Raw genomic sequence first — 9990 nt, 5'->3', positions numbered from 1 at the left:
TGCCCTTCTTTGAGCAGGAGGCAGGATAGAGCATGGCTGTTATTAACAGCTGCCCCTCCTATATAGTAATCTTGGTCAGCGTCACTATTACTGTGATAAGCACCATGCTGAAAGCAAGTTGTGGACGAAAGGGTCCATTTGACTTACACTTCCATGTCACTGTTCATTAAAGGAAGTCAGGACGAGAACTCACACAGGGCATGAACTTGGAGGCAGGAGCTTGCTGCAGAGATCATGGAGAGATGCTGCTTACTGCCTTGCTCCCCCTGGCTTCCTCAGCCTGCTTTCTTATAGAACCCTGGACCATCAGTCCAGGGATAGCACCACCCACAGTGGGCTAGGCCCTCCCCTATCAATCACTAATTAAGAAAATACCTGGGTCTGGAGAGATGGCTCAGCAATTAAGAACACCTACTGCTCTTCCAAAGGTCCTGAGTTCAATCCCCAGCAACCACATGGTGGCTCACAACCATCTGTAATGGGAATCTGATGCCCTCTTTTGGTGGGTCTCAAGACAGTGAGAGTGTACTCGCATACGTGAAATAAATAAATCTAAAAAAGAAAAAAAAAAGAAACTGCCCTACTGCTTTGCCTACAGCTCCATATTCTAGGGCCATTTTTAAACTGAGGTTCTGTCTTCTCTGATGACTTTAGCTCGTGTCACATGACCGCGTAGCCTCATAACTAATTTTCTGGAGTAGTTTGTCTCCTGAAGGCATAGTAATTCTTTAATAGTAAAATGAGCTTATCCCCCTTCAAGCCAAGTCCCTAGAGGATTCTCACATCTCACTGATCAATGTGGATGGTCACATCCTTTCTTTTAAATGACACTTCTTCAGTTATGTCTGCACATGTGCCCAGGCAGGTAGTTTGTGGACTTACAGAATGCCTTCTCTAAGGACATGGGATTCCACACAGTTTTGATTCTAACCAAAGAATTCACATCACCACAAAGAAGTGTGGCAGTGGGCCCAGGAGGGTGGAGGCCGTGGCTTGTACCATGTGTACCCACCTGAAGCAGCTGGCCTGTTAGAGAGACAGAATAGCCTTCCCAGAGCCAGCCTCAAGAATTGAGCAACCTCTGGATTCTTAGACGTTTCAGACATAGCCAGTCCTTGTTGGATCAATGGGATGACAGCCTGTAAGGCATTCTAATAAATATCCCTTCGGATAATAGAGAGAGATTCATTTTATAAGTTCTGCTACTCTGGAAAACCACAGCTGATACAAGAGAGAAACCAACCTTGGGTAGGTTCCCTGCTAATCCATACCCATGGCTGCCATTTTTTGTCTTAAAGGTCCTCATCTTTCCATTCCCCCATGGAAATGGGATGCAGGCATTACAGATCATACATGGTATTACATTAGTTTCGGGAGATGAGGGAAGACATGATGGGTCCACAGCTTGGCTGGGGACCACGGGCCATGGTTTATTAGAACCCTGTCTATCTGGGGGTTCAGAAGGGCAAGACTGGAATCATAGACCAGCATCACTGGGTCCCCCAACAGCTCAGATAAAGTACAGGGAGGGTGTGGTTTGTCCTGTGCAGCAGGGGACAAGCATCCTCTCACACATGGGGACACTGGGGCTCCTGGTCCTCAGGGCTGCTGGAGTGAGATCTGAATGAATGAGGGGCCAGGGAGATCCATCTCTCCCCTTCACAGAGATTGAGAGTGGACATTGGGGACAGGAGTAGGGTTTGGGAGATGCTAGCCCTCAGCAATTTAGTGCATTCTTAACGAGAAGGGGCCCCAGTGCAGACAGTGCGAGTGGATATTTTGTAGTTTAAGTATTTGTAAGACTGTTGGTTCACCACACTGAACTAGGGAACCGTTTAACCTGTATGCAGGGTGGTGCTGCTGCTGCTGGTGGCAGTGGTGGTGGTGGTGTGTGTATAACTCCAGAACATAGAAATTTGAGGCAGGTGGTATTCTGTAAAATTACAAACTAGGGTGAGACATATAAGATCCAGTTGGAAGAAAGGCAGGCAGAAAGAGAGAAAGGAAAGGAGGGAGGGAGAATAAATTAATTCATTTTAGTTTAATTCAATGCATTTTGCTTTAATTTAGTGCTTCAAATCTCATACACAACCCCCCCCCCAAGTTTTAAAATCATAAATTTTAAAATTCATGCAATTTTATTTTCCTGCACTGCCATAAACCCAGCCTGCATGTTGCAGAAACAGTGCACTTCGATGATCACTGGCCAGATTCCCAGGGCTCCCGGGCCACATGCACTGCTGAAGAGTTTCTGTGTGGTCTGAGGACTCCTCCCTCAGAGTGCACACCCCCCCCCCATGGCTTGCTGTGGTTTATTGATGATGATCAGCCACTATTGGACAGAACCTCCCAACAGGTGGACAGATGGAAGTCAAGCTTGCATTCTTCTCTGTCTATCACAGTCTGACTCCCAGAGAACACTGTTGGAAGCTAAGGCAGACAAAGCAGGCTGTGAGGAAGGCTGTCCATGGGCAGGCAGGGATCAGAATCCTGGAGTCTGATCACAGGTTGGATGCCCCTCGCTGGAGCCTTCAGTGCCATCCTGTCTGTCCTCTCTAGGTCAAGGTCTTACAGCAGAGGAGGACATGCCCCTGACTCTGGAGCCTCCTGGGAAGATGCTTGGGTTGCTCACAGGAAGACACATTCTCGTCTCTCTGGCTGCAATGAAAAACATACAATCATGTCAGGAGCCTGCATTGCTTCCAGGAGGGGGATGTAAATCATCCCCGAGGGTGGGTAACAGGAGTGGCCAGCTGGAGCTCCTCAGAAAGATGGTTAGCACACATAGAGAATGACTTTATGACTATGGCCATTGAGGGCCCATATGGCCCCACAGGCAGGCTCTTCTTTACTAATAGATCTGCTAAATGGGAGGCATGGCCTTGCCACCTCTCTGTTGCAGGACAGCACTACAGTCCACTGTTCCCTCAGCTGCCTCCCTCCATGTCCCCTCTCACTTCCTTCCTGATCTCCTGAGGTTTCTTTCTCAAGTCACTGCACCCATGCTCATCCCCACTCTGAGGTGACACGTGACATCATCAGTTCCCTAGCATCAGGCAGATGCTGCCACAGGAGGGGAGAGGTCCAAGTGCAGGTCCCTCTGTGCCTCTGTGGCTGTGACACAGCCCCACTGAATCCCACTGACCACATGATGATGTGACAGGGAAGACAGGCTGCTTCATGAACCTGACAGTGGCTTCAGAGTCCATGGGATCCCAGCCCTAACACTCTCTAGCTGAGTGTCCTTGAGCCAGTGGCCTCAGCTCTCAGAGTCTATGTATCTGTTTGTCTGTGTGCAGCTATGTATATGCATGCATATATGCATGTATGTATGTCCACTTGTGTAACAGCACAGAGATGAAGGTCAGAGGACAATATGGTTTTTTTTTTTCCTTCTACCCTATGATTTCTAAGGATCAAAGCCAGGTCTTCAGTGCTGGCAGTCTTTACCCACTGAGCCATCTTGCCAGCCCATGATAGCTCTGAATGGCACTAAAATGACTGTAAAAGAAAGCAAGCAGCTGGCCTTCACAGAAGTGTGGAGATCTTTAGAAAAAGACCATGTCTCAGTGAGAATATTCTCCAAATAGATGGAGTGACCGAAGCTGTGTGCAAGGGGACGGGATGATGAGAGGGTCTCACCATCACTTCCCAGGCTTTCACAATGGACATATCATGGTTCATAAAGAAAGTCGAATCTATCCAGATCTGAGCCTCATTTGCCAGCAGGTCCCATGCCTGTAAGTCTGAACCAGCCACGTTCCTTGTTGGGTCTGCCGGATCCAGGATCAGAGGCCTGCAGAGCAACATTCAGGGAGGGAATTGAGCAGCTGAACAGCGCCTCAGATCCACTTCACAGAGGCAGGGGAGGAGCCCAGCAGTGCATCCCTATCCAAAGTTTGCCCAGAGTCCCTGCCCCATGGCATACAGCAAGACTGGAGGGATCCTTGGGCATGACTCAGAGGGCCTGGGTTCTAATCCTCTACCCTTTAGTAGCTGTGTGTCCTGGAGCAGGTCCCTCAGGGTCTCTCATCTGTGACATGGGGAGAGCTGGACCAGCCAGTCTCATGGAAAACTGATCAAACACAGGATCAGGACATGTCACTCCCTAGGGTGACATAGCACTCTATTATTTACAGGTGATTGGTCCACCCCAGGTCTTTGGTGTGTCACAGCCCTTATGATGCTGTCACTGTTGGAAAATCTCAGTCCCCACTCCATGTCCTCCCCTTCCTTTGCTGTTTTGGTCAGGACAATGTCAGAGCCTTGGTCTCCTCATCCCAGACAAGATAAACATCCTCCCTCCCATCTCCCAGGGCATTAGGACCTCATGTCAGTCAGGTGACAGCGCCCAGTGCAGGAGATGCTGCATCGACAGAGGTCACACCTCTCCCTTTTCACAGGATTGCAGCCCGACTCCTATGGGGAGCAGAGCCATGTGGGGACAAGCTACCTGGCTTTTTTGATATGTCCCTGCAGGTAGTCAGAGATCTCGTGTCGAAAGTCATAACACCATGTCCAGTAGATTCGAAGGCACTTGTACTTGGTAACCAGTTCTAAGACAGTGCGGAAGCACTGGGCTGTATGGAGTTCAGGGATTTCGTGGATCCCGTATTCCCAGGCAAAGACTGTGAGCAGCTCCAGGGCGTACTGTGGAGGCAGTGGCTCCCTCAGCTTCTCCTTACACTGAGAAGAGAAAGGCAATGAGAAACACGGGGCTCTCAGCTCTGGTGTGGGGGACACTTCTCACAGGCTCAATTCAGCTGCCACAGATATCCTTACATAGTGTCACATAGCTACACCTAGTCACTCAGACTCAGTCTATGGCCCCTCCTGTGCTATAGCCAAGAGCTGAGGAACTGAGATGGTCCCTGTGTGCTTCACAAAGACAACATTCATTAGCAGGCACAGGAGGAACCAGGATACCATGAGTGACAGCTAGGAGTGAGGGTGGAGGTGGACATAAGGAGTGCTCACTACTGAAGATTGATCCTGGGCTTTGAAACACCTGGGAAGGGGCTGGGGAGTTGGCTCAGGGGTAAAGTGAAGGGGTGAGAACTAGAGGTTAGATCCCCAGCATCTACATGAGTTTCAGGCTCTTGAGGAAGCTGACTCCTAATCCTAGCTCAACGGGCTGGAGATGGGGCTTGCAGGGGCTGCAGGACTGTCCAGCGCTGCTGATCCAGCAGAAGGTGTGCCAGGTGTGAGACCCTGACTGATTACACAAGGTGGGGCGTGACTGAGGACCTGCCCTCACACGCTGACCTCTGCATTCTTATGAACACACAAGAACACACAAAGAGGTGTGCTCCCACAAACAGGTATCACACACATACACCACACATACATTTAAAAACTCATCCAGAAAAAAGTATTGAGATATCATCCATTTAAAGAGGTAATAGGTAGACATGTCAGGAAATATAAGCCATAGAAAGTGACATGCAGGGATTGCTGAAGAAGGAAGCAGACATGAGGCAGCCACCATGGAACAGTGAGTTAGACATGGATGAAGAGAGAGTTAGCTGATTGGAAAGTGGACTAGAAGAAATCACTTAGAACAAGCACAGGACATCTTCCCTCCCATTCCCTCTTCCTGCTACAGCATCATGTCCCTGGCTGCTCCCCCAAACCCTGTTTCTCTGAACCCCTCTGCTCTGCTCCCAATTTAACCACTTTTCCTCTATTTCTTTCTTTCTTTCTTTCTTTCTTTCTTTCTTTCTTTCTTTCTTTCTTTCTTGTTTGTTTGATACAGGGTTTCCTCTGTGTAGCCCTGGCTGTCCTGGAACTCACTTTGTAGACCAGGCTGGCCTTGAACTCAGAAATCTGCCTGCCTCTGCCTCCTGAGTGCTGGGATTAAAGGCGTGCACCACCACTGCCTGGCTTCCTCCTCCATTTTCTATTCTCTCTCCTTGTGCCATTTTTATTTCTCTTTGTAAACCTGACACAGAGAGAGTCATCTGGAGAAGATGGACCCACAACTGAGAAAATGCCTCCATCAGCCTGGCCTGGAATCAAGCCTGTGGGCATTTTATGATCAGTGTGGGAGGGTCCCACTCATTGTGAGCATTGCCTGTCCTGGACAGGTGGTCCTGAGTTGTTTGTAAAAATCAGACTGATCGCCCAAGGGTCTCAGGCAGCTAGCAGAGTTCTTCCATGGCCTCAGCTTCAGTTCCTGCCTCTGCTTCCCTCAGAGATGGAGTGTGATGCAGGAACGTGAGCTAGATAATCCCTTTCCACCCAATTTACTTTGCAGCAGCATCTTTACCACAGCAGTCAGAGCAAACTAGGACAGAAACTGGTCCTAGGGAAGGGCCCCCTTAATCATCTGAGCAGAAATATTCATGATAAGTGTGGATGTGGTTGGTGCTATGCCTGAGCATGTGGACTGTACAATATCTGAGTGAGCCATGGAGATCAAGCCAGTGAGCAGAATTCCTCCATGGTCTCTGCTTCAGTTACTGTCCTGACTTCCCTCAATGATGCCCTGTGACTGGGATGTGTAACCAAGTGAGGCCTTTCCTTCCCAAGGCACTCTTGGTCATGTGATAAAGCTATCATGTCCATAGACAGTAAGCTAGACTAGACCTCTTCTCTGGCCTGAATCCCACTCTCTACACTTAGGGTCCACAGGATCTGGGTCAGATGCCTTACCAGTTGATACCAGTGCTTGACCAGACGGATGAGATTCCAGAGCTTGGGCGCACGATATCTCAGGAAGTTCTGACGGAGGTCAGTGAAGCAGATGGAGAACTCGCCCTCCTTCTTCAGGGTGGTGCACTCATGGATGAGTTGGGCGTAGATTTTGTTGTAGTTACTGGAGTCAAAGGGCTTGAAGTGTCTTACTTCATCTATAAAGGAAGATTCATTGATGTTTATACCCATCGGGGAACAGGGCAAAGTTTGTCTGCAGCAAGCATCCCTATACAGCCATGAGCCCACCACACCTCTGGACGGTGTGAAATGACCTAGAAAATCTGTGGCACCAACTGCTCATACTAGGTTGCATTGATCACAAGTCTGGAAACAGTGGTGGGAATAAACAGCACACTATGGTCACTCACAAGAGAGCTACACAGTCATCTGTCAATGGCCAACCATGATCTGGTGTACCATGGAGCACTCTACTGCATTTGTATATCATAACTCCTGCTTACAGTCTCTCCCTATTTTGAGGTTATGAGTGGATTGTGTGTGCATGGATGTGGTAAACACATATTCAGAGTCCCAGAGGAAGCCTGAGTCTGTCCTGGATATGTTTGAGTATATTCGTTTACAAGTGGCCTACAGACACTTCTAGGAGACCAAGTATCCCCTCCCCCCAGCGCTGTGCTGTACCTAATTGACATCCTGAGGCTCCAGGTGCCAGAGATTGTGGGTTCAGCTCCATCAGAGCACATACCCCACCTGACCCCAGCTCCTTACTGCAAGAGCCATGAAGGTGGGGCAGCAAACTCCAGGTCAACCTCTCAACCAAAATAGGCTCCTAAGCAACCAACCTCCAAGGCTGGCGTCTGACCATTACCTACACCTGCAGACATGTGAACAGACTTCTGCACACATGTGAACATGCTCCCCCCAACACACACAAACACACACAAAGAAATAGAAGAGAGGATTCATGCATAAGGGGAGGGCAGACTGAGGCCCTGCTGCTGGCTGACTTACACAGGGCATCATAGGCTGGCTGCACATCAAATTCCAACTCATGCTGGCGCTCGGGGGAGCTCAGCTTGAAGCTCAGAGACCTGGAGTTGGGCTCCTTTGGGCTCTGGACCTCAAACTTGAGTTTACATAGTTTCTCTTGCTGCAACTGGAGCAGGTGTCTCCAAATTTCCTCAATGAACTCTACCTGTCTGTTGAACTGATCCTCAAAGCTTGTGAGATTGATAAGGAACACCACCATGTTGGCCTCAGACATTCCCTTGAGCACAGTGCATTCATTGTAGCAGCCACCCTAAAAGACAAAAATGAGAATAAGAAAGGATAGGGAAGCTGGGCTGTGGTGGCGCACACCTTTAATCCCAGCACTTGGGAGGCAGAGGCAGGCGGATTTCTGAGTTCGAGGCCAGACTGGTTTACAGAGTGAGTTCCAGGACAGCGAGGGCTACACAGAGAAACCCTGTCTCAAAAAAACAAAAACAAAAACAACAACAAAAAAAGAAAGGATAGGGAGAGCTGTGCCGAGCAGTCCAGAAGATGAACTGAGTAGGAGTCCATCACTAAGAGTGATCCTTGGATGGAGAAAGCTCGCCCATGTGTAGTGGAATTCTATTCAGCCCTGATGAGTGAAATTGGGATCTCTGTAGGAGAATAGATTTCCTTGTGGTACAGGGGATAAGCCAGACTCAGAATGATGAATATCCTTGTTCTATCTGTTTCTATCCAGAATTGTGTGTGTGTGTGTGTGTGTGTGTGTGTGTGTGGTAGTGATGGAAGGAAACACTCTTGGAAACTCAGATTCAAGTAGAAGGAAGTGGGATGGTAGTGGGTGAGAGGAGATTGAGAAAATTACCATAGACATTAAGCTCTTGTCATGATCCCCCTTGCTAGCAGAGTATTAAAAGGAATGGACCATGACCATCATGACAGCAGGAAGAAATTCTGTAACAATACTAAGAGGCCACAGAGCAAATGTCAAAATTAAGAAAACTGAAGTCACAAAAAGAAAACAATTTAAAAATGATAATAAGTGCCAGGCGTGGTGGCACAAGCCTTTAATCCCAGCACTTGGGAGGCAGAGGCAAGCAGATTTCTGAGTTCGAGGCCAGCCTGGTCTACAGAGTGAGTTCCAGGACAGCCAGGGCTACACAGAGAAACCCTGTCTTGAAAAACAAAACAAAACAAAACAAAACAAAACAAAACAAAACAAAACAAACAAAATGATAACAAGTGATCTGTAGTGATCCTCCCTAAATAAAATGCTGAGCACAATCACTAACACAGTTCAACCCCTGACATAGATGAGTGGACATTACAACATAACATGTCTGCAGCCTTCACAGTGACTGAGGCAGGGACTGCTGTCATACAGACCCATTGGGCAGATGGAAACATGGGCAATGAGCTTCCACCAGTCCAGTCATCTAGTCATCTAGCAGTGGGGTCTCTGTTCTGTCCTCTGCCCTGTGCCATAGCTGGGATGCACACGAGGACACTGGGCACAGAGCAGGTAGGTAACTCACACCCCACTAAGGACTGCAGGCTGGCGTCTGAGAGTCCTCTCCCACCCCACCCTGATGAGCTCAGGCTAATGGGACTCACCATCACAACCCTGGAGATCCTCACAGGGTGGGCGGCACCTTGGAAGCATCTCTCCTTCAGGAAAGCACTTATGGAGTCCACGTCTGCTCTGAGCTCAGTAAGGAAGGTGGTGTCAGGAAGGAGGTGATCCTCTATGAACTTATCCAGCCTCCAGATTGGGGTTCTGAAGAGTTCCCTCGCCATCCTGAGGCCAGGAGTGTTTGCTGACTGCAGCCTTGCCTCATGAGTCAGCTGCCCCTTATATCCATAGCTGCTTTCTCTTCCCAGGAAGGGCGGGGCTATGCAGATCAGACCTCTGCACCTGCCCCCTCTGGCTCCTGGGCTCCTTGATCCTCTGGGGTCTGTTTACCTGCTGGCATTTCTTTGGATTGTCAAACCCCCATCACAGCAGGCTGTGGACCAGGAGGCATGAAGCATCCTAAACATAGTTTCTGTTGTTCTTCCTTCTTGATCATGAATCGTTACAGAAAACAAAAACAAAAAAAAAACCAAAAAACAAAAAAAACCTTTGATAGTCCCACGATTTTTACCAACAGAACATACACAAATACAACACACACACACACACACACACACACACACACACACACGTTACTGAAATGTGAAGAGCAAGTGAGAGAAATCCAGCAGATGGCAGGCACCAGCTTCATCACAGCTGTGGTGGGTTTGTCATAGCTGAGTGGTCCATGCTGCAAGGTCCTGGCTAGCTTCTAGTTCAGACTTAGT

General features: G+C 48.7%; 1 protein-coding gene across 2 annotated transcripts; it reads right to left on the bottom strand.

Annotated features, from left to right (window-relative positions):
• Positions 1-2023: 2023 nt before the first annotated feature.
• Positions 2024-9507, bottom strand: LOC110293990 (inactive 2'-5'-oligoadenylate synthase 1D). Of its 2 annotated transcripts, none has more exons than XM_021161918.1 (6): positions 9265-9507; positions 7669-7957; positions 6655-6851; positions 4454-4686; positions 3643-3796; positions 2024-2658 (listed from the first exon to the last, which is right to left on the bottom strand). In XM_021161918.1, the coding sequence occupies exons 1-6, from the start codon at positions 9445-9447 to the stop codon at positions 2629-2631; spliced, it is 1086 nt and encodes a 361-aa protein (XP_021017577.1). In that variant the 5' UTR covers positions 9448-9507; the 3' UTR covers positions 2024-2628. The 2 variants fall into 2 exon arrangements, with proteins under 2 accessions (XP_021017577.1, XP_021017576.1); XM_021161917.1 differs by having other exon boundaries at positions 2326-2430; positions 9265-9447.
• Between the last annotated feature and the right edge of the window lie 483 nt (positions 9508-9990).

This window comes from Mus caroli, chromosome 5 (genome assembly GCF_900094665.2).
Source record: "Mus caroli chromosome 5, CAROLI_EIJ_v1.1, whole genome shotgun sequence".
Classification (NCBI taxonomy): domain Eukaryota; kingdom Metazoa; phylum Chordata; class Mammalia; order Rodentia; family Muridae; genus Mus; species Mus caroli.
This window is presented reverse-complemented; position numbering and strand designations above follow the sequence as displayed.